Source organism: Phoxinus phoxinus, assembly GCF_949152265.1.
Source record: "Phoxinus phoxinus genome assembly, chromosome: 7".
In the NCBI taxonomy this organism is placed as follows: Eukaryota; Metazoa; Chordata; class Actinopteri; order Cypriniformes; family Leuciscidae; genus Phoxinus; species Phoxinus phoxinus.
In genome coordinates, this window is record NC_136882.1 from 14,233,803 (window position 1) to 14,259,910 (window position 26,108).

The 26,108-nt window shown below is 41.7% G+C and overlaps 1 protein-coding gene across 4 annotated transcripts in view; it reads right to left on the reverse strand.

Moving 5' to 3' along the window:
• Nucleotides 1-26,108, reverse strand: part of myo16 (myosin XVI) — a 185,976-nt gene that overhangs the window by 156,828 nt on the left and 3,040 nt on the right. For all 4 annotated transcript variants that reach the window (XM_079618669.1, XM_079618668.1, XM_079618671.1 and 1 more), the window contains exon 2: nucleotides 4,244-4,504. In XM_079618669.1, the coding sequence (XP_079474795.1) occupies nucleotides 4,244-4,504 (261 nt within the window). The remainder of the gene's footprint in view (nucleotides 1-4,243; nucleotides 4,505-26,108) is intronic.

Here is a 26,108-nt window from a genome sequence, read left to right on the forward strand (position 1 = left end):
GGTGTATATGGCTCTCTTCTTTCAGAGAATACAATTGGAGTTTATTAATAAACACCATGACGCTTCAGAGCTTTATAAATGGAAGTGAATTTCAACCAACAGATTGAAGCTCCACAAAGTGCATCTATCTATCATAAAAAGTGCTCCACATGGCTCCGGGGGATAAATAAATGAGTTTGTGTAAGAAATGTATTCATATTTAGCACGTTACAAAGTAAAATTATAGCTTCTAGCTGGCCAAACGGTCACTCGCAGTCTACTTGCGTCTAAAGCGTAACTTCCGCAACTTGTGAAGTCGGAAGTAGCACAGTGCGTCATGGCGTAGTGTAAATATCAGCAGTATGTTGCATTACTCGTCGAATACATGTTCGTTTGGACAGAAGCTCATTTCTGCTAAATTTCATGGGCAAAAAAAAATGTCCATTGTCTATTCTCAATGGTGTAGTATGAGGCAAAGCTCACACAGAAGTCACAAGTTTCTAACCAAGCAGTTTTCTGTCAGTCAACACGGTGAAAGCTAAACAAAGATAAATGCCCCTTTATGAGCTGTTTTTTATTATTATTAATTATTCAAAAAGTCTTAAGTGGTGTAATTGGTCTGATGAAACGGTCTTGAAATAAAGTTGAGTATTTAAGATTTGTAAAACTAAAAATCAGTATCATTACTGAATGGTAGAGCTGCACGATTAATCGTTAAAAGATCGCCATTTTGAGTCTAACACTGATGTGATGTTATTCCTTAATAACAATGATTCGTCTGTGTCTATTAAACCTTTGAAAAGTACGATCACAGCAAACATTCAGATCTGCGTTGACTCTGAACCCGAGGGCAGTTGTCATGTATAGGTATGAAACACACAGTATCGTTATTTCAAATATTTATATTATCACAGAAGTTTATAGTTCATATTTAAACATATAAATATAAATGAATTATTTAATTAAACATTTTTAAATAGACTGTAAAAATGAACACTTTGTCAGAACCTCAAACTAGAATGAAATTATGTTGTCTGTTCAGAATCGTGACTTTCTTAAAAAAAAAAAAATTTGCGCTTCTCAATTTATCCTGAATCGTGCAGCTCTGTCTGGCTACTGACTGGTTGGTCTTATGACACAGGAATTGAGTAATATCAGGATTATAGTTCTCAAAAAGATTTTAAATATGTCAAAGGCCAATTAAACCATAAAAATACAACAAATCATGTGATGGAGAACCAAAAAATATCCATTATGCACAATTAAAAAAAAAAAAAAAAAAAAAATCTATGCTTGCATTTGAACTAACAGTGTGGAGCAGATATAATAGATCAAACAGTAGGTATTTTTAATAATTAATAATGTTTTGTTGCAATGTTCATGACTGTTTCCCCCCTAATCTGTATCATCTGGGAAATGAGTTTGACTTTAAAATGCAGTACCTTCAGCTCTCCTTCATGATAAAGTTTTATGTTGCCTTCAGATGGATGACACTACATTAAAAACGAGAGGTCTCTCCCTCACCTTTATCGTAAGCAAAACGGGAACAGCTCTGCCACTCCCTACCGCAAAGTCACAGACAGAAATAGCTGACTTGGGTTGAATTCATTTAGCCTCCACCATTGCTCATGATGCAGAAGGTGGCCGCTCTGTGATTGTCACCCTGTCTTACACAAGCTCCTTTCCACCCGCAAGCTCTTGATTAGATTACTTCTGCCTGTCCCAGGAGTGGCGCGCCACACTCTGAATATTAGCTTTTTGACTGGCCCATAATCAGCTTGAGGAATGATCTAATACTCGGCAGCTAATGGCAACTTCTGTGACGGCTCGCCTCTCTGGAAATTAATTTGCCCTTTTTCAACAACTTGCCTGCTGACTAAGCCACTCCTCCCTCCCTTCCTCTCTCTGTTCGCAATACAAACGCACTCATACACAGACACATTCATCTTCAATTCTCTACTTTTAGTGCCACTATTTAGAGACAATCGCATTTTAGAATAGCTTGAGGTGATTTCCTGGGGTGTTCTTTTCCCCACCCATGTACACTGCCATTCAAAAGTGTGGGAGGAATCTCCAGGAAAAATAAAGTGTAACAAGTGTGTACATTGATGCATGGGAGTAAATGTACCGGTAAATACGCCATATGTTCAATTCTGTTGTGCTCTGTATGTTTTGGTATCACTTTACAATAAGGTTCCTTTTGTTGACATTAGTTAATTACATTAGTTAACATAAACAGATGAAAAATATATCTAGAGAAAGTAATAACCTTAGTTACACTTTTGTTTAGGGTCCAATTCTGACTATGAACTCGTTGCTTATTAGCGTGCATATTACTAGGATATTGGCTGTCTATTAGTACTTATAAAGCACATATTAAAGAGGCTATATGCGTTTTTCTGAAATTTAAACTCGCGACTGACACCTGTGGCCAAAAAACAGAACTGCTCTTCCTTTCTGCTCGCTCGTACGTGCACACTTCACAAGTCATCTGCTGCAAGGTCAGGTCAACATTATGTTTACAGAGGTAAGAACAGTCAAATAAATATATTGTTTGAGATAAGTGTTCTGAGTGATCTGAAACGTTTAACATGAACGCGCTTGACGTCACATCCGCAGACAGCGCGGGAAAAATCCGACCCGACAGAAAATAGGAAAAATAGGATACAGGCTTATAGGTGCACCCACTGTGAGCAGAAAAGGTGTCAGTATGCTCACCAGGAGATGTTTGAGTCATAAATGGTAAAATAAAAAGGCTATTGTTTCGTTTATTTTGGGGGAAAAGTTCCATATAGCCCCTTTAATGCCTTATTCTGCATGACCATATTCTACATCCCTTAATCCTACCCAATACCTAAATTTAACTACCTTACTAACTATTAATAAACAGTAATTAGGAGTTTATTGAGGCAAAAGTCATAGTTAATAGTGAGAATTGAACATTTACTAATACATTATTAAAATCAAAAGTTGTATCTGTTAATATTATTAAATGGAATTTAACATTAATTAAATTAACTAGGGCAGTTGTTTATTTGCCGGCAACCCATCAAAATGAAATATTGATGTTTGAAGATGAAGAAATTAAGGTGTAAGTATTAGTATTATAATTGTACAATAAAATAAAATGAATACCACTGTAAAAAAAAAGAAAAAAAAGTGATAAAATTACTACAAAATATTTCTTAATTTGTGAAATGCATTTTATAATAAATCACAAACACATAATACTCGTTATTTTATAACCATATTAAATAGAGTAAATGTGGCCTATTCAAAGTGAAGAGAGTTCACTTGGGTTTAATCTTTACTAGAACCAACTCAAACCATAAGTATGAACAAAAATCTTTCAAGTTTTTCCCCAAACCGTTTAGCCCTAAAATGATTTGCACTTAAAGAAAGAATTCAGAGTAAAAGTAATTTTTTAGCAATATGCAATGCAATATGCACTTCCCAACAAAATCCCCCCAATCATTCTAGAATTATTCATTCTTTCTAAATAGAGCTTTTCAAGTCATCTTGTGAAACCTCCTGTGTTTAAAATATTGCAATATCAGTTTTTGTAAATGAACAGTCATTTTTATGATATATAGTCCCCCTGTGGTGAAAATCAAGGTTTTAATGTTGTTTTTATGTTTTTATGTACAAACCATGTGTAAATTCATAAGTCATTGCTTAGTATTTTCTCCTTAAAACTGCTGTGACCCAAAGGCAGTCTCAAAAACGTGTTTTGAAGTGCGTTTCTGGCGTCATGAACCTATTTTTAACCAATCAGGTCAGCGTGTGATCATCAACGAGTGGATCTCAGAGCTGGTGTAAGTGAGTGGAGGCGGGGCTAATTTGCATATTCATAAAAACGCGTATACTAAATGAGGCAAGGGTGTAGAGTTACATTCAAGCTATTTTAAGGCATGAATAAATTATTTAAGGAAGAAATGCTTAAATATGTAATTTTGGTGATCAAAGATGAGTTTTAAGGGATAAAATGATTGACCACAGGGGGACTTTAACTAATGCCAACAAAGATGAATAAATACTGTAACAAATATAATGCTCATTGTTAATGAAAAGTTATCTAAGGAGTAATTATTGTAAAATGTTTTCTGCTCAAGAACGTCCTGTGTCAATGACCCCTTAGATAGCATACATGCAGCATTTTGAAGTGACCTATTGGTACTTGATCAGCATTGTAATTTGCTAGTGAGAAATGAATAATTTACAACATGAAACCAAGATAACAGATAAAAAAACAAAAGTTCCTTACCCTCTTTGTCATCGTGTCGTATGATGGCATCCTGGATGACGTCTGAAACGGTAAAGCTGATCCTTTGTTTTTTGCGGTTGGTGGGCCTGGGCTTGGGGAAGCTCTGTTTCTGTAGTGTCCGTTCACGCTCGTAGTAGACCCGCAGCTGCTCGCAACGCATGCGCCTGACCAGCCTCTGGCGCTGGCCCAACGGCAGAGACTCCAGCAGACACTGGTCTATCTCCATGTTCTGCCTGAACACGTTACATAGCTGAAAACAACCTGGACAGAGAGACAGGAGAGAGAATGTGGGCTTGTAAGTGGTAGTTGCTTAAGCGGTCAATGGAAGGACAGAAAGCTCACAGATTTCACAAAAAAGGATCTTCATTTGTGTTCCGAAGATGAACGAATGTCTTACGGTTTTGAAACGACATGAGTAATTAATTATATATATTTTTTTGGTGAACTAACCCTATAAATAAATGCTGTTCTTTTGAACTTGCTATTCAAAGAATCCTGAAAAAAACGCACCATGTTTACCACAAAAAAAATTAACAGCACTGTTTTTTTATTTTAGATTATGTGCTCTAAAAACATTTATTTTATCAATATCAGCATAACAAATATTTCTGAAGGATCATGCGACTGAAGACTGGAGTAATGATGCTGAAAATTCAGTTGCGCCAGTTTGCCAACATTACATTATAAAATGTATATTTAAATAGAAAACCTGTTTTAAATTGTAATAATATTTCACAATTATTGTATTCTTGATTATATTAAGTCTAAGAAGTATTACTTTTAGCTTAAAAGTAGAAATTTGAATCAACTTGACAATAATGCTCGATATTTTTGTTTTATGTTTTACATTTGTACACTAAAAAATTGTGGCACCTTTGGCATACCATTTTTATCATACCAAGTTCAGGATTCTCCAATTCTGGTCTTGCATACTACCGGTACATAGAACAGATAGTATGTAAATTAGCATGCAGTCTTTATCTCTTATGCTTAGACACTAACGCCAGGCCAAAACTGATGCCAGACAGATAGGTCTTTGTGTATTCCTCAAAGCTCAGTCCATTTAAACATTATCTGGCACACACTGCTGAGTAGCGTGTCTGTTTAACCTTGAATCTCTCCACGCATGGCAGCAGAGAGACCGAATTATCATGACTCGGCATTTCTCCTGCAGTAGAACGGCGGAACAAAGCCACAAACCCAATGCCCTCCCAGTACACATTAATGTAAAGAACTGCTGAACGCTCTGGGACTGCAGGGGGGCTGTAAATTAAGGAGAAAAATGGCACCCACTGTGAGAGACATATACAGTACTGTAGGTTATGGTAGGGCTGGGCATTTATTAAACAATTTCTCCAAGAGAACGCAATTAGATAAAGTAAATTATGGAAAAGTGGAATAACAAACACTCCGGGACTAATAAACTTTACCCCTTATTAACACAGACCTGTATGGCCATAAAACGCAACCACTAAACAAACCGAACCGTCAGTAAACCCTCAGTATACAGAAAGTCAAGGCTTGCGAGCCTTAGTGCTCAATTCAGATTTTTTTTTTTTTTGTATAGCTGTTCACATTATTGTTGTAAATGTGGCCAATGTCAGATTCCACAGTGAACACATCATGCAAGAAAACGTCACGCAGCACACTGGTAAACACGGAGGACATTAAAGTAAGCGATTACTTGTTTATTTATTGCGTGATCTGCCGTGTAGGGCTGGGCGATAAAACGATAACGATAATTATCGCGATATAATTTTTCTCGATAAAACGATATCAAGAGCTCGATAAATGTTCGATAATGTTTTTGCGCCAAAAGCGGAACGAATCTCATTTGAACCGCGCGCCACACGGACCGTTTATCCGCTCGGCTCAAAGTCCAAACGGCAGCGCAGCGCGAGCTCACTCGAGCAGACGCGTTTACTCTGATCGGTCTCGGTCACGAGATCCAGTGAGAAGCGCTTGTATTCAGCGAGGAACACAAATGTCTCAGTGATTTACACCAGTTTAAAGGCAGATGAAACAGCGCTGACGAACAGGAGAAGCACTGTGCGCAACGATACAGTCAGAAGCTTCTCCGTCTACACATTCCCATCATTTACCACGGATTTAACGTTACTGTAACGTTAGCCTAGTAATATTAACTGCACCATGAAATGTGGGATATATTGAATTGTATAATATTATTAATGTAGACAATGTATTAAAAGACTAATGGAATATAATTACAGTTTTTAATAATGTATTTAGGCTGCTGGTTTTCATAAATACCATAGAAACCATAAAGTTACATTTTATCTGTGGTTATCATGATCTAAATGCATGATGCTGGATGACCAATGGTTAATTTTAATAAAACTAAAGAATATTACATTTTACCAAATAAAAATAATGTTGTTACTTTTTTTAACAGATGTTACTGTTTATGTTAATGAACATAAATTGTATAAAGTAAATCGTACTCGGTTACTAACGTAACCTCGGTTCTCTCTAGGAGAGGGAACGAGTACTGCGTCGAAAGAACGCTACGGGAAAGATATTTCTTTGTCGAGATTGAAGCCTAAAATTAATCCTTAATTTTGTAATATTGTAAAACGCTTTTCTGAAGCATACAACCTAGGCGGAGCAATACAGCTCACCCATTGGCTGCTCTGCCAGAAAAGCACAGCCTATGCGAGGCCAGAGACGCTGACCAATGAGGACGCTTCGCGCCCTTCTGCGTCACCTCCCGCCCAAACAGGCGTGGCCTAGGCCTATAAATACGAGCATAGCTGTCTAACACACTGATTTTCGTCAATGAAGCGACGCAGCGTGGGCACGCACGGCCATGAGACGCAGTACTCGTTCCCTCTCCTAGAGAGAACCGAGGTTACGTTAGTAACCGAGTACGTTCTCTTACGTAGAGTTCTCTCGTACTGCGTCGAAAGAACGCTACGGGAACCCTATGTAAACCGCCGTGCGTGCTCTTGGACCGACACAGACACCTAAGGGCGCGCGCGCCCTGGTATACAAGTGCCTACCCCAAGAAGTATAGGGAGAGCGGCTAAAATAGCATCATCCCTTTATAGTAGTGCCTCTTAAGGCATAATAGCATATATATGTAAATATAGATATATATGAGGGGTAATAGCATGCTCATGGGACACATTGTCAGTGAGTGATGCTTAAACATTGAAGTGACCTGGGCCGCAGCGCGGGGCAGGAACACTTATACATATTAAACATTGAAGTGACCTGGGCCGCAGCGCGGGGCAGGAACACTTATACATATTAAACATTGAAGTGACCTGGGCCGCAGCGCGGGGCAGGAACACTTATACATAGTCTTCTAGACCGAGAGCAGTTTAGCCTGCAACGCAGGAACCTCTAGGTTATAGAACCTAATAAATGTAGACGGGGAGGCCCAGCCTGCCGCCATACAGATATCTTGTAACGAGATTCCGCTATACCAAGCCCATGAAGAGGCCATGCCTCTCGTGGAATGTGCTCTGATGCCCAAAGGGTATTCCAAACCTCTAGATGCGTAGGCTAGCGCAATGGCGTCCACTACCCATCGAGATAGACTCTGTTTCGTCGCGGCTCGCCCCTTGGAGCGCCCGCTGAACGAAACAAAGAGCTGCTCCGTCTGTCGAAAAACAGCGGAGCGGGACACATAAGCTCTTAATGCCCTGACCGGGCAAAGGGAGCTATTTCCGTCCTCCGAGGCCGGCAGGGCCGCCAGGGAAATGACCTGAGCCCTGAACGGTGTGTTGAGGGACTTAGGTACATACCCATGCTTCGGTTTCAACACGACTACAAAGTCGTTTGGCCCGAACTCCATACAAGAAGCTCTAACTGAGAGCGCTTGCAAATCCCCCACGCGCTTCACTGAAGCGAGAGCCAAAAGAAACACGGTCTTGAAAGACAGATGTTTCATGTCAACTGAGTGAAAAGGCTCGAAAGGGGCCCCTTTCATAGCGTTCAACACTGTAGAAAGGTCCCAAACGGGGACTGAAGGAGGCCTTGGAGGGTTTAACCTCCTGGCTCCTCTAAGGAAACGGACCACCAGGTCGTTTCTGCCCAGTGAACGGCCAAGCGTCGGATTAACGAACGCAGATATGGCAGCCACATAGACTTTGAGCGTGGATGGGGTTCTTCCCTTATCCAATAGCTCTTGGAGGAAGGAGAGAATCTCCGTTTCCCTGCACTGAAGTGGTGACAGACCTTGGTCTGAACACCAACCAGAGAACACCGACCATTTGGAAGCGTAGAGCCGTCTAGTAGACGGAGCCCTAGCCTGTTCGATCGTGTCTAACACTCCCTTTGGGAGGTTAGCGGGTACCCGTTTATGGCCCATACGTGTAGGGACCAGAGCTCCGGGCGAGGATGCAAAATCGAGCCCTTGGCCTGCGAGAGGAGGTCTCTCCTCACTGGAATCGGCCACGGGGCAGTACTCTTCAGTCGCATCAAAACTGGGAACCAGGGTTGATTCGTCCAGTACGGAGCGACTAGTAGCACCGCGCATCCGCTTTCCTCGATACGCTCCAGCACTTGAGGCAGGAGTGAGACAGGAGGAAAAGCATAGAGCGGACGGCGGGGCCAGACACTGGCCAGCGCGTTCGTGCTCTTTGAAAAGAATTCAGGGCAGTGAGCGTTTTCCTGGTTTGCAAACAGGTCTATTTCCGCTCTGCCGAACGTTTTCCACAGCAGACGCACTGTCTGTGTGTGTAGAGACCACTCTCCCGTCGGAACATTGTTCCGTGAGAGTCTGTCTGGGCCTAAATTCAAGTGGCCTGGCACATGCATTGCTCTCAACGAGCGCAGGTTGTGCTGGGCCCATACCAGTATGCGTTCCGCTAACCTGAATAGGTTTCGGGATTTCACGCCCCCCTGGCGGTTTATGTAGGCTACTACCGACATGTTGTCCGAACGGACCAGGACGTGGTGCCCTTTTATCCGGGGACAAAAAACGCCTCAGCGCAAAGTCCACCGCCATCATTTCCAGGCAGTTTATGTGCGGTAGTTTGGCTCGTTCTGGCCACTGGCCAAAGAACGGTCTGCCTTCGAGCAGTGCTCCCCAGCCTGAGGTGGACGCGTCCGTGGACACCACCTTCAGACTCGAGGAAGTCCCCAGGCTTACACCTGACCGGTACCAGTCTGACGCTCTCCATGGTGTCAGGGCTGAAATGCATTCCTGATTGACCTTGAGGCGATAACGACCGTGCAACCATGCTCGGCGCGGTACGCGCGCTTTCAACCAGAACTGCAGTGGGCGCATGCGCAGCAGGCCCAGCTGCAGTACCGCTGAGGCTGAGGCCATGAGGCCTAGCATTTTCTGAAATCTCTTGAGCGGCACTAAATGGCCGCTGCAGAAGGATTTCGCCATTTGCAGGGTGTCCTGCCTGCGCTGTGATGACAGCTGTGCTGTCATAGACAGCGAGTTCAGATCCAGTCCTAAAAAGGAGACCCTTTGACTGGGAAACAGTGAACTTTTCTCCCAATTGACTCTCAGACCTAAGCACTCGAGGTGATCGAGTATTAGTGTCTTGTGGTGAGCGAGTTCTGAAGGCGATTGAGCCAGAATCAGCCAATCGTCCAAAAGTTCAGAATTCGAATGCCTCGGAGTCTCAGGGGTGCCAGCGCCGCGTCCATGCACACTGTAAATGTACGAGGTGCTAGGGATAGGCCGAATGGCAGGACTGTGTACTGATATGCCCGGCCCTCGAAGGCGAATCTCAAAAATCGCCTGTGACGTGACGCAATTTGTATGTGAAAATACGCGTCTTTCAGATCTATCGCCATAAACCAGTCTCCTCGGCGAATCTGCGCGAGGATTTTTCTGGTCGTGAGCATTCTGAACTTTCGCTTTGCTAGCGCTTTGTTCAGACGCCTTAGATCCAAAATGGGTCTGAGACCCCCGTCTTTCTTGGGTACCAGGAAATATCTGCTGTACCAACCCCCTTCGCTTTGAGCTTGAGATAAAGGCTCTATGGCCCCTTTGCTCAATAGCTTCGCTATTTCGGCTCGAAGTAGATGTGCTACTTCTGTTTTTACCGTGGTTTCGACTTTCTCCGTGACACGGGGAGGGCGTCGATGAAACTGTAGCGAATAGCCTCTTTTTACAGTCTCTAGCACCCATTCTGAGACCCCGGGAAGTCTTTCCCATGCATCTGCACGTGTGACTAGGGGTTGAATGTAATCTGGGCCCTGGTCGCGAAATGGCGGCGACACAAGAGCAACCGTGTGCTGTAACATGGACGCCGTGGCGTCTGAGGCGGGGGGCATGTTTAACACAGTATGCATCCCGCGCGCGCTCGGCTCTCTGAGTTGAGAGAGAGCGCGCGGGGCGAGCCCCGTAGGGCTCGTTATATTTGTGAATAAACGTGGGCGCTTGGTGGCGGGCACATTTATAACACCGGGGACACTGTGTTTGTGTACTGACTGACCGTTCGTTAGTTTCGTTTTTACAGAAACCGCGGAACGTGCAGTATGTAGTGGTTGTGGGCACTGGACAGTGGGCACGCTCACTACATGTAAAGCACAATCGGCATGAGCCGATTTTATGTGTGCAGACCCTGTGTTGTTCAGGGCTGTGCTTGCACGGGTTGAAAAACCGGGCTCTGGTCGCGAAATGGCGGCGACACGAGAGCAGTCGTGTGCTGTAACATGGGCGCCATTGCAGCGTGATGCGGGGGCGCGCTTAATCGAGCGGGCAGCCCGCGCGCGCTCAGCTCTCTCAGCTGAAAGAGAGAGCGCGCGGTGCGAGCCCCGTACGGCTCGGCATGTTTGAGAATAAATGTGGGTGCGTGAACGCGGGTACATTTATAGCACTGGGAAGTACTGTCTATTAGAACTGACTGACCGTGCATTGGTTTCGTTTCATAGAAACCGTGTGACATGTAGCTTGTAGTGATTGTGGGCGCTTGAAAACGGGCACGCTCACTACATATAATGCACAATCGAAATGAGTCGATTTATGTGTGCAAGCCCTGTATTGTGTGGGGCTGTGCTTGTGTGTACAAATGGGCACTGGGTCGTGGGCATACAGTTACACACATTACATCATCGGCCGTGGCCGGGACACCGTGTAGCACAGAGAGTACTGTCTATCAGAACCGACTGACCGTGCATTCGTTTCGTTTTTACAGAAACCACGGGACATGCAGTGTGTAGTGATTGTGGGCACTGAAAAGCGGGCACGTTCACTAACTTACATGTGAAGCACAACCGACATGAGTCGATTTTATGTGTGCAAGCCCTGTATTGTGTAGGGCTGTGCTTGTGTGTACGAATGGGCACTAGGTCGTGGGCATTACGGATACACACATTACACCATCGGCCGTGGCCGGGACACCAGAAAATACATTTTCAGATTTACCTGGGGCGTCGTGAAAACGGCGTCTGTGTGCAGGCAAACGGGCATTGATGCCGATTTGGTGACTGCAAAATACACTGGCACGGTCGCGTATGTTGGGACTGTGCGAGCGAGACATTTTAGTGAAATCCGGCCGCGGCGGGATTTTAACACTGTAGCTTTCCTCGAAGCAGAAGTGCGCATCCTGGCTGAAAACGGGGCTTTCCGGGACTCCGCGATTTCTTCGTGAATTCAGGAAGAAAAAGGCGCGGGTCGTGAGGACGGTAACGTACGTTCCTCTGCAGAAAAGCAGCCATCCAGCCGGTAAGCGCATCGATGCTGGTCTTTCTCCGTCGACGCTCACGAGCGGCGGGGGAGGGGAGATCCTCGGAGCTCGCCCATCCCTCGCTACCCGAAGCGAGGAGAGAATAGCAGTCGTCCTCCACAGACGCGGCTTCACCCTCGTTCATGACGGACGCGGTGGCACTCAGCGGCCCTTGTCCGTCGGTCAGAGAGTCCAGCGAAGCGGGCGGAGAAGCTGGCGGCAGCAGCGGCGAGCACCTCGTGGTGGAGGGAGGTTCCGGGCTCCGCTGAGCACGGCGCTTTTCACGGCGCGGCACTGCAGCGGGCGGAAAGATGCAGCTTCAGTAAAGAACGCCAGGCGAGTCCGCAGAGTCACCGTAGGCATCAAATCACAGTGATGGCAGCCGCCATCGACGAGAGCTGAAGCTGCGTGATCATCACCCAGGCAGGAAACACAAGCACGTGGTCCCCGTCGCTGAGCGGGGCTCTACACGAGCCACAGGAGGTGCGAGACATCTTGAAAAAGACGCTCGGCTCTTTTAGTGGTGGAAAAACTGTGTGTCGCTACGGCGAACACACACACAAAACACACACACATAATGTAAAGGATATTCCACGCCGGAGAAGCGCAGCAGGGAACGGCGGCTGAAGGCGGCGATGACCAGCGGCTTCAGGTAAAAGGCTCGTCCTGCTGAGGTGCTTGTTTCCAAACGGCTGTGGCGGCTCGAATCCAATCCAACGATGCGTGCAGCTTCGTGAATTTAGAAAAATCAGTGTGTTAGACAGCTATGCTCGTATTTATAGGCCTAGGCCACGCCTGTTTGGGCGGGAGGTGACGCAGAAGGGCGCGAAGCGTCCTCATTGGTCAGCGTCTCTGGCCTCGCATAGGCTGTGCTTTTCTGGCAGAGCAGCCAATGGGTGAGCTGTATTGCTCCGCCTAGGTTGTATGCTTCAGAAAAGCGTTTTACAATATTACAAAATTAAGGATTAATTTTAGGCTTCAATCTCGACAAAGAAATATCTTTCCCGTAGCGTTCTTTCGACGCAGTACGAGAGAACTCTACGTAAGAGAACTGCATCCTAACTCAAGCTAATACTACTGAAATAAAGATATTTATTTTGTTAAGGAAAAATGTCAAATGTTTGAATGTTCTACCTCGGATTTGTGAATGTTCACCTGTTTGGCAAGTGTTTGTCATGATATGTTCTGACAATAAAGAGTATTTTAAAAACACAACGCTCTGGTTTCTACAGCTTTCACTTAGGAGTACAAATCTGTCTTTAAACTTGAAATAAATAAAGATTTGACATTTATCGATAATTATCGATATCGACTGATATAAAAAAAAATATCGTGATATTTTTTTTGGGCCATATCGCCCAGCCCTACGTGGAAGTCAGCGAAGTTAAGCGCAGGCAAAATAAAAAATAAAGACAAGGATGTGAAAAAGAAAGGAGTTTTTAAACATTTATGATACGAGCCCTAATGTTTCACTTGTGAGCGGTCACTGTAATACTTATGAGTTCTGACACATCAACATCCTTCCACTGACTACCTTTCAAAATAACTTTGGGTATGTAAAATCTGACTCCCACCCATGAGCGCAGAATTGTGATGAATGTTGATCGAGAGTGACATAAAAAAAGTTGCACGAATTCCCATTTGACTTTTCAGACTGTGGTCACATTGCAGAACATTAGTCCTGTATCAGATTTAGGACCACATATGGAAGAGGCCCAAATCGGAATTGAAAAGATTTAATTTGGTTTGTGCGGTTCACACTCTCATGAGAAAAACAGATCCGTGTCACATTTGAGCAAAACAACTGGATTTTGGGCCACATTTGCTAGCAGTCTGAATGTGTTCTCCATATATCCATTTTAATACTTTAGTCATTTTTTTAATTTATTTAATTGTGAAAAAAATATATACTATAATAGGATTGCAGAATCATGAAATTCTTGATGTACAAATCGATTATTTATTTTACTGGATTTTGCCCCATAAAGTTATTTATTATTATTATTTTGATTCAAATTAATTTGAAAATATTTCAAAACATTGAAAATATTAGGTTTAGTAAATATTATGCAAAATAAATATAAATTTAATTGCAGCATGTATAGTTTACTTTATCTGCCATTTTTTACCCTACTCTCGAAGCTATTAAAAAAATCCATATTGGTCGACCACTAATTTATATACCACATGGCAGCTTGAATTTCTTGATATTAAAAAAAATTAAATAAAGTCCCACCCCTTTTCCTGCGTCCAAAACCGCATAGTAGTACTGCATTTGGATTGAAACTTTGGATTGAAACTAAAAAAAGTATGTTCTATATAGTATGAATGCGTGTAGTATGAATGAAATTCAGACGTGTACTATACATTTGTAATGTTGTCCCAATTCCCAAATCCTCTCCCGTGTCCATCGACTGCACACTTCAGAATCTCGCCAGAAGTAGTAGGTCATCTGGGTACTTTTCGCCTACTGTTTTTCGAATACTAAACGGACATACTACCTCACTCACATACTATATAGAATGGAAGTAGGCATATTCGGACACAACGCACAAGTCTTTATTTTACTTTAAGATGTGCTGGATATTCCCATTTCAATCACAGCCACACGTAGATGTATCACCATTTGCATTTAAAAGGACATTTTTATGCTGATAAATAATTGAAGTTTTGAAACTTCAGATTGGCTGCCCTTCTCCTCAAGGATCATTTGCTGCTCATTCTCTCACACACACGTCTCATCCTCAGCCCGAAGCTGAGCCGGCGCCAGCCGCACACATCATGCATTATGAAGTCATTCACCACCCATCTAACCCAGAGAGAGATGAATAAGAAATATCCACACATGAGCTCACGTTAGAAGAGAGGCGTGTGAGTGAGTGAGTCCAAATGAGAGCTAAAAAGTTTCGATTAATTACAAAGAAGTGCCCACATCAACAAGGTCAAGTAAGCTCCATCACAGCAATCAAGAGAACATCAATCCCCTTCCTCAAGGCTGTGTTTTAGGAACCAAAGCGAGAAGGACGACTTCTCTTTTAGCCTATCAGACACGCTGTTGTGCAAATCTGTAATTACTCAGATAATTCAGGTCACCAGAAGCCCTTCAGCCAGGGAAATAAAAGTTTGAAAGTCTGCCTTTGTAGACAAATTAAAGAGGGAGCACTTTCTGCTCTTCATCTTCGATGAACACACACACACTTCTCAGTCTCTTAGTGTTCTAACAAGCATGTTAAACTGAGCCAAAAACCACCATTGACAATACTGCCCCTTTCCCAGGGTCACAAGGACAATCAATCATATTATTCTATAAATGAAACGGCATGAGATGAAGACAGAAGGATCTGTTCTGTTCTATTCAGTCATCAGAACCCATCATGACAGAAACGATCTGTTCTGTTCTGTATATTCAGAAGGATATATTCTGTTCCGTTACGCCTAATATAGTTTAAAAATTTTTTCGAAAGAAGCATCTTATGATCACCAAGACCATTTATTCAAATCAAAGATAAGATACAAAAAAAAAAAAAAAGTAATATTGTGAAACATAATATAATATAAACGTAATTTAAAGGGGTCATGACATGAGAAACCAAATTTGCCTTGATCTTTTGGTATATAAGAGGTCTTTGTACCATTAAAACGTCCTGCAAGTTTCATAGCTTAAGACGTCCTCCCCATTATAAACGAATCATTTATTTAATCAAGCTCTAAATACAGCTCGTTCTGGATCCATGGTAAGAAGTGACGTCACGGTACGAAGTGACGTACCAGCGTTTGCATATGACCGCCTCCAGCACAAGGCAACTACGCTTTAAGCGCAAGACAACTACGCTCATTTCGTATCATTGTCGCGCCCGCGTGCTGCGCGCCTCACAAGTGTTCAGTCGACGGACAGCGAGTGGGTCTGTGTACGGGGAGATTACGATGCCGCAGATGTGCTGTTCCTGCTGTGGACAAACAACATCTGTGAATACGCTGCAGAAAGATCCAGTCGGCAGGGAAAAATGGATGCACTTTATTTTTTGCGGACGTCTCAGTCACGGCAGTGTTAGTTTAAGCGTTTGTTCTATACATTTTAAGGATGACTGTTTTGAGAACAGACTGTTTTGAGCTTTGCCAGAAAACTGTTGCTCAAAGATAAGTCCGTGCCGACTATTCTTGGCTCAACATCGACGACGCAAACTGTAAGTAATGTATTTAAAACTTTAAACTACTTTTTAAATACGCTGAAAGATCCAGTCGTCAGGGAAAAATGGATGCACTTTATTTTTTGCGGACGTCCCAGTCACGGCAGTGTTAATGTAAGTGTTTGCTCTATAAATTATAAGGATGACTGTTTTGAGGAAAAAATCCCAATATGATGCTTGGCTTTGCCAGAAAACTGTTGCTCAAAGATAAGTCCGTGCCGACTATTCTGGGCTCAATAACGACGACGCAAACTTACTTTTTACCATGGCTAATATAAACACATTTGTATAAGAGAATCTTGAAAATATGTCGCCTTTCTAGTAGGCCTACATGTGATAGAAAATTAAAAATGTTGCCTTTATCAATGCTGCATCTTCAAAGATGGCCTGTGCATGCATTTTTGTCCGTGGTACACCCTATCATTTCATTGGAATTAGTTAAATAATGTTAAACTGTTAGCAAATGAAGCTATAGGATAATTATGCAACAATAATCCGTTTTCAAGTGTCTCGGGTTCATTTTTTTTTATTAATTCAAAATAGTTTCACTTTCCATGTGGACACGGGCTGATCCAGTCTTCGTTGTTGTGGTGATGGTTAATTTTCCTCTGATTCCGGCTCAAACATAATAAGGTTTTATCATTGCAAGAGCCATCGCTTCGCATGCATCACCCGCTATTAAACAGTTGCGCCGAATCCGCAAATGTTCTGGCTGGGCTGGGGGCGTTAATAATTGATGCATAGGCACTGACGTTAGCCAATCATAACAGTGGGCGTTAACACTGAACTCTTAAAGGGGAAACACCCCCAAAACAGACTGTTTGAATCAGAGGATGAGAAACAGGGTGGGAAAAGGTCATAAATCACTACATTTTAAAAGTTTTTTGTAAAAAAAACTATAGTAATACTATAATTGCACCTAAGGGAACATAATAATAAAATAAAAAAAACCATGTCATGACCCCTTTAAGACAACCGTTCTCTGGGATGGCAAAGCTAAAATGTTAACCTCATTAGTCTAGTCTTCAGTGTCACATGATCATGTTTTGTATGTGCTGATTTGCGGCTCAAGAACCATTTCAAATGATCATCAATGTTGAAAACAGTTGTGCTGCTTAACTATTTTGGAACTACATTGTGCTTAATGTGTGGATGTTGTATTGCAAAACACTTTTGCTGCTTATGAGGTGGGATACATGCAAGTTTAGGGACAGGTTTGGTGATATGGGAAGGTTTAAGGGTGGGTAAAGGGGTAATTGAAGGGTCAACAGTGCAAGTATAGATGTAAAGTATCATTTTAGAAGATTGGTAAACACTGCCATAGAAGCCAGAACTCGTTCCTATCCTATATATTCTAAAGACAGACTGGACATGGAGGGTATGCTCACAATAGAACATTTTTATTCTGTTAGACAAAACGCCCATTCCACAACCTGTTCATAAGGTCCATCTACACCACAGATCTCCTCCTCTACCCTCACAGTCCTAGTCTCTAAGGACATAAGAGGTTAGGCACATAACATTTAAAAAGGCAATTTGATGTAATAGACTATGGGGACCTTTTATAGCTGTGAGTGAAAGTAGTGATTCAGTAATCTAATTTGACTTCTAAACCATAAAATTGGAACACCGCTGCTGAGCTTTATTGGATCTCCAGGTCAATTGGTGAAGAAAATGCATTAACATTATTTAAACTTCAAAGACAACGACTGTAATCTTTTACAGAAACCCAAAAGCACAAACGACAGACAACTACAACAAAACTTTTTCTATCAAACTGCCTTTATGCTTTTTTGAATATTACCTTAATGCAGTATTTAATAGCCATTTATGAATGTAACGGTCTGAAAAGTTTTAAAGGTCAAAGTGCACGACAATTAAAGCTATTCTCCTAAAAGAAAGAATCGATTTTGAACTGCCAAAACGAGTCGTCGGCAATTGCGGTCTCACTTCCTGTTATATACCCAAGTAACACTCTAGCAAATTTGCATAATGCTATATGGTCTTCTTCATTTACTGCCAACGGACAACGTCTACTTTGACCCGCCCTGGAAAACCATTCCAAATTCACTTTGCATGCAGTTGAAAAGGATGAGGACTCACGCTAGAATTGAAATAGGGAAGAAGAAGAAAAACGCCACCATTTTTACTGTTCGTATTACTGTGTACACAAGTGCTGAGGAGGCCCCCAGAAATTAAACTCTGATATAGTAATGGGCGTTAAGGCCCGTACACACCAAGAACAATAACTATAAAGATAACTAAAACGATAACTATATTTGCATCCACACCAACAAATTATATAGGTCTGTTTATTCCAAGATGTTTTTGCTGTTCTGGTTGCATTAACACGGCTTTAACCAGCAGATGTCCTCAGCATGCTATGTTTTGAGTCAATCTAGCTAGCTAGTGTAATTGATCTAATCTAACAGTGAATTTAGCTAACTTAGTCAATATAGTGGAATAAAAACAACACAGTCTTTTTCACAGCAACTTCAAAGGAAGTAAGACAATGTTGTCGAAACTAGCGCTGGATACCCAACTAATTACAAAACTAATTTGATTGCTTTTGCTAGCCTGGCATAATGATCTTATCTCCGTTAGTACTTCGCACTATTTATTTCGAGGGTATGACCGATTGTTTTCCATAGATACATTTTCTTTAAAGTATCCTTGAAAAGGAGGATTGACTTGTCCAACAGTGGTGGATTTTTCTGGACCTAGGCGATGAACTTCTCCACAATGTCGTCTGCCTATTTAAATGCACAAGCTTTTACATTCGAATGGATTCAGATTGGCTGTCTGCGTTTTGTCGTTCAACAACTGGAGAAAAAAGAAACAAAAGAAACGTTCAGCTGTGGGATGGACTCTGCAATTCTTTTATATTTAGAACGATTTTTAGAACTATATATTCATCGTTATCTTTAGTTATCGTTCTTTGTGTGAGCGGGCCTTTAGACCAATCACAACATGGCTATATGACCAATCAGAGCAGAGTAGGTTCACGGAAACAAGGAGTTTAGAGAGACTGAATCTTTAAACAAAAGAATCTCTGAGAAATGAGGTGATGTGCAATTTATTTTTATGAGAAACTTAAAGTGTTTTTGACTTTTAATGCATGTATTTCTATTGTAGGAGACCTCCAAAACAAAATGAGGAACCTTTAAAAGCATAATAGATGCGCTTTTTAAGTCAAATATTATGTTTACAATCAGATGGCAGAAGACCTTGAGGAAAAAACAACCCTTTGAAACTAGTCAGTACTGGCTAGCTGAACTGGTTATTAAGAACTGGATACGGCAAAAGTAAATACGCATTTAATCAGTCCTTTTTTTTAAACAAATTATAAATGTTTAGAAAAAAAATAATAATAATAATAATTTGTTGTTTTTGGTGAAGAACATTGGTTCTTTTTCTGAGTTGAGAGGAGCTTTACTCGGAGCAGTGATGATAATCAGACACCAGCGGAGGAGAGAGAGCATGACTGATGCTTTCAATCCGCTCTGGGAGAGATAACTATCTGCTTACAGCATCACACCTGTTACAAACGGACACTGAAGAACACATATGCCATCATTCATTGAGGCGATTTGCATATTGTCTAGTTTACTGTGTGTTACACTGTGGGGCACATGCAAGGGGAGGGGTGAGATGCTAAACAAAGTGGCATATGGAATCCGTGAACTTGAGAAGAGCAGTTTTAAGTATAAATACAGCCTCAGGACAAAGACAAAAACAGAGAATGTGAGAGAAAGACATGAACTGTTGATCCCAAACCACAACTGACTTAAGGGCAAACAAGAATGTGCCAAAGTCTAGAATTATACATTACTGTTTTTTAATTGTTAAATGTATCCTATTGTACCTAATCATATTTTCTATATTTTAGATTAATATATAAAAATGGTTATGGGGGCGTGATTTTCTGGATTCTTTAACAAATAGAAAGATCAAAAGAACAGCATTTTTGAAATAGAAAGATTTTGTTTCACATGCATTTACTGTCACTTTCCATTAGTTTAAAGCACCCAAGATGAATTTCTACATTAAACATCATGGCATCAGTTCCTGGTGACTTTGCCAGAAGAACAAATATTTTATATTCTATTTCCTTCCCCATTTCAACATCTCTCGCCAAGATCTGCAACAGAATGGGATGCAAAAACAGAATTATTCATCCTTCCAGTCTGGTTTCCTTCTCCATTCTGAACTTCATAGAGGAAAGCAGCAGCCAGGCTCCCTCTCCTCTGCTGACTCAGTCTCTACTCTGATAAGACTGTGAAGATTAAAGACATTTTAAAAGAAGCTCCGGCACTGCAGTTAAATAAGCCTTTGGTTGTAAAAGGATCCAATTACCCTAAAATCAGTTCCATAGCTTCACTTCTTTTGTCTCTCCCCAGGAACGCTACTGTAAGAGCTAAGAAGAGCTACGACACAAACCCCGGAGGATCCAGATAACGTCTTCACACTCCTGGTCTCTCACCAAACATGTGAAAACCATCATAAATGTGCATTTAAACCCAACACCACAGGGAGGCTACAGTTCTGTAATTCTCAATATAAAGCATCAAGAGGATTGAGAAAACCCTTTTTGCCACCTTCATCTTCTAACATATAAATACACACCTTAACACATTCCAAACCGACAGCTCCTCAAATAAGTGCTATAATTCCTGCACTTTCTAAGCCTTCAGATTTGAATGCAGTACCATGAACATTTGCCCTTCAAATGCACGGCAATGTCAGACAGACTTAGAGCAGTAGGGATTCCCACAGCACCATTCAACATGGATGTGAAAGACATTCTCTTCGTTTAAAGCCTTGAACACAATCCACAAGACTCAACCATAAGCTGAAGTGAAACATTCCCAGAACCTCCCTCCCAACACACACGCAGAGGAAGCATGAACGCAATTCCATTAACAAAGGGAATTAGCTGCGAGCTTTCATCTCCCCATCAGCCTGCTATCAGCGAGCCACAGATATGTGGGACAGTAGCACATACAGTATAATCACAGGACTGTATGGCACAGGCTTGGAGCTCTATATTTCGGAGAGACTCCCATTTCTTAGTCACGGAATCAAACGAGCATGATCCAAACTCAGCCAAGAGTGAAGATCATGTGGATTAAAGGCGCGCAGAGGAATACTGACCCACTACATTCTGCCTGGCAATGGTAATGGCTTGCATTTCCATTTAGATAAATTATGAAGGGAGATTAGAAGCCAGTTAGTGGTTCTCTTGCAAAGTAGAAGAGCAAGAATTGAGAAATAAATTGCAATATCTGGAATGAACACATCTGGCAACAAAGCAGCAAGAATTTTAATGTAGGTCAAGACATAGAAGGCATTAGGAATCAATTGCAGGTGGCTGTGATAGAAGCACAATGGCATGTTTACAGAGTACACTGAAGAAGGTGTCTGGTTTTACAAGGCTAAAGGCAGAGTTAAAGAACCAATTCACCCAATGATGACATTTTTTTTTTTAAACGTCCATTATGTTTGCATGTTTAGTTGCCTCATGTAGTTAAAACTAGCTGGCTATGGAACAACATGATCGATGTCATCTGTTGATGAACTATTGCACTACAATTATATTAAACAGTATAACATAGTTACAAAAGTGGTGCAAACCAAGGCAACATTACTGTATGACTTTGTACCTGCAAAATTAGTTCAATACATTCCCAGTGGTAAGGAACAGAAAGCAGCTTTGGACATTAGTAGAACAGCAGCATAAGCCAAAAAGCACAAATGGGATGCTGCTGTATTGCCGGTCCCAGCATGAGACTAATGAACCAGGAATGAACTCCTGCATCTCTCAAATCCAGTCTCGGTTTCACCTCTTTCTTTAGCTGTCCTCCATTGCGGTCTTTCTTTTAAACTCCTTCTCTGTCTAACAAAGCCATCAGCCGTCTTTCTTTTCCTTTTTACAGCCACCTTACAATTACATCCACCCCTGTTTTTATTCAACCATTCAATCACCAACATTTCCATCTCTGTTTCTTCTTGACCTCATTCACTGCTGTCTGCTTCTTACTGGCTTCTTTATGGCCTACGCTGAGAGAGTCCATAACTGTTTTATAGAGGACTGCATTAAGTCAAACACAGACATCACCCACACACACCCACTCAGAGAAATTTGTTACAGACGTAGCCCTCTGCTGAAAGATATTTTGTATCTATAATGAAGCAGACATGACTAAGCGCTCACACAAAAACTAAGCAGTAAAAAGTTGCTCTTGTTTTTTTTTGTCTACTTAATCACATAAGAAATTTCAAAATACAAAAGGTCAATGGAATATTCGATTTGGGTGGGAGATTAAATGTAAACAGATATTGGATAAGAGGAGCGTCTTAAGTGAGGGCACAGATGTGGTAGAAATATACGTCCCCCTTATGCTGCCAAAACATTTCTGATGCGTCAAGGCATGGGTTGGCTTGGTCAATAAATCGATGCATCGTGATTCCTGGCTCGATTCTGAGATTTTCAGAATGCATCGCGAATTTCTCCCGAATTGATTCTTAGCTTCATTTTTGACAGCAGATGACGCTCTAGGATAGTTTTTTTAACTCACAAAGAAGACCGCTAAACAGCCCACTGCAAACACCCTTGTAATTCACTTCAACTATCGATTTATTGTTACAGCTAGGGCTGGGCGATATGGCCAAAAAAAATTATCACGATAATTTTTTTTATATCAGTCGATATCGATAATTATCACGATAAATGTCAAATCTTTATTTCTTTCAAGTTTAAAGCCAAATTTGTTGCTCCTAAGTAAAAGTTAGGAGCAAAAAGAAACCAGAGCATTAATTTTAAACTACTCTTTATTGTCAGAACACATCATGACAAACACTTGCCAAACAGGTGAACATTCACAAATCTGAGGTAGAACATTCAAACATTTGTCTTTTTTCCTTAACAAAATAAATATCTTAATAGAAACAAATATTTCTTAGTTTCTGCATGTGCTCATTTTTATTTGGTAAAATTTAATATTCTGACTGTTTGAGTTTTATTAAAATTAACAATTGGTCATCCAGTATCATGCATTTAGATCATGATAACCACAGATAAAACCGTCGCCTACTATAGCACCTCATTATCATGGCAAAATATTACTGTATGGTTTCTATGGTAGGCTATTTATGAAAACCAGTAGCCTAAATGCATTATTAAATACTGTAATTATATTCCATTAGTCCTTTAATACATTGTCTACATTAATAATATTATACAATTCAATATGTATATCCCAGATTTCATAGTGCAGTTAATATTATTACTAGGCTAACGTTACAGTAAATCCGTGGTAAATGATGGGACTTTGTAGACGGAAAAGCCTTCTGACTGTATCGCTGCGCACTGTTTCTCCTGTTCGTCAGCGCGGTTTCATCTGCCTTTGAACTGGTTTAAATCACTGAGACATTTGTGTTCTTCGCTGAATTCAAGCGCTTCTCACTGGATCTCGTGACCGAGACTGATCAGAGTAAACGCGTCTGCTCTAGTGAGCTCGCGCTGCGCTGCCATTTGGACTTTGAGCCGAGCGGATAAACGGTCCGTGTGGCGCGCGGTTCAAATGAGAACAAGTTCCGCTTTTGGCGCATAAACATTATCGAACATTTATCGAACTCTTGATATCGTTTTATCGAGAAAAAATATATCGCGATAATTATCGTTATCGTTTTATCGCCCAGCACTAGTTACAGCCCTACAAGGCATGGACTCGACAAGACCTCTGAACAAGTCCTGTAGCATAGTATCTGGCACCAATTAGCAGCGGATCCGTTAGGTCCTGCAATTTTCAAGGATGGATGGTATTTGTTGGTCCAGCAAATCCTGAAGATCAGGGATGGGCAACTTTGGTCCTGGTGGGCCACTGTCCTGCAGAGTTTAGCTCCAACCCTACTCAAACACACCTGAACAAGCTAATCAACATCTTAGGATTATTAGAAAGCTATAGGCAGGTGAGCTTTATCAGGGTTGGAGCTAAACCCTGCAGGACAATGGCGCTCCAGGACTGAAGTTACCCATCCCTGCCATAGACGCTCAGATTGAGATCTGGGGAATTTCGAGGCCAAGGCACCTTGAAGTCTTTGTCATGTTTCTTAAACGATTACTGAACAATTTTTGCAGTGTGCATTATCTTGCTGAAAGAGACCACTGCCATCAGGGAACATCATTGTCTGGTCTGCAACAAACTTTAGCTAGGTAGTACGAGTTAAAGTAACAAAGTTCAAACATTCATTGCCCAGAGCGCTTCCAAAGACCTGCCTTCTTCCCATACTGCTCCCATCTCTTCCCCAGGTAAATGACATCCAGCTATCCACATATCATCAAATAAAACATGATTCATCAGATCAGACAACCTTCTTCAACTGCTCAGTGGTCCAGTTCTGGTGTCACATGCTCCTTGTAGGCGCTTTCAGCGGTGGACAGGGGTCATCATGGACACAATGACCAGTCTGCAGCTACACAGCAAACTGTGATGCACTGTGACACCTTTCTAACATGGGCAGCATTAAGTTTTTCAGCAATTTACAGTAGCTCTTCGGTGTGATCTAACCAGATGGGGCTAGCCTTCACTACCCATGTGCATCACTGAGCCTTGGGTGCCAATGACCCTAACACCTGTTCACCGTTGTCCTTCCTAGCACTACTTTTGGTAGGTACTAACCACTGCACCAGGAACACCCCACAAGACTTGCCGTTCCGGAGATGCTCTGCCATTACTATTTAGCCAAATAGTTAGTCAAATTCAGGCCTTTCACATGGAATGTTTTTTGTAAATGCAAGGTGCAAGATCAGAAGGCATATTTTTGATAAGTTTAAATTGAGATTGCGGTGTCATGAACGAGAAGTTAAAAAAGACGCATGTGCAACGTGCATGTGCTAAAAAAAGACACGCGTGCAACGGTTACACGTGCACGTCTACGTGGAAAATCAGCACGATGGAATGCAAAAACATTAAGTGTGAACTGCCTCCCCCAAGTAATTTTAAACAGTACACACATAAAACGTGTGGCATAAATTTATTTACAACTGCTGTCAAATGTAGCCTATTTTGTACAGTACTGATATTCACACACAAGCAGTGCATCATGGGTGCTGGCTGAGTTGGTGACACCTCTGACTGATTGCAAAATATGTCACTCATGCGATTGAACGAGTCATGGAGAGGCAGTGAATGACAGGAATGGTGGTATAAAGAAGGAGATGTGTGAGGTTTCCTCCTTATTCTGGGTCTCTGCTTCTAGGCTGTCAGCTATTGATTTACACTGGAATATCTTATGAGCTTCTGTTAATATAAGAGGCATGGGAATAAGAAAGCATAAATTAGACTGAGTGCACTCTCGCTTTGCCTTTCTAACATAAACATACTCCGTTTCTTGAACACAGAAGATGCACTGTAGAGATGAAATGCTAGGAAATTTTCATATCACAATTATAGTGACCAAAATCATTATGGTTTCAATATTATTGTTAAAATGCACTGGAATAATTCCACCTATGTCGAAAACCAACAACATAAAATTAGCAGCACTATGCACATTTTCTTTGCAGAAAGAAACACAATAATATTAAATAATAGTGGTGCAACAGACCACAAAACTCACGGTCCGGATCATATTAAGTTTGAGTCACAGATTGGATCATTTTTCAGAACAAGAAAATAAAAAAATATATTTTAAAAATGTAACTTTGCTTTCCATTTATTTCATAAAGCACACACTGATACCACAGCAAAAACTTTTAGCTTAACTAATAAGAACACTCAGAATCAGAAACTGCTGCATAACAGAACAAATGTATCATTATGAATTATGATATCGCTTGGTCCATTGGTTCGTTAGTCCATTGGGTCGGATTGCTTTCTCACCTCAACCGAACCGCTCCAGAGTTTGTTTTCAATCGGGCCGAGACCACCTCGTTCAGGCGATCTCTGAGCGATTGTTTTGGTGCGGATCCGAGCGTGACTACAGTGTTCACACCTATGCCTAAACCAACCGAACTAA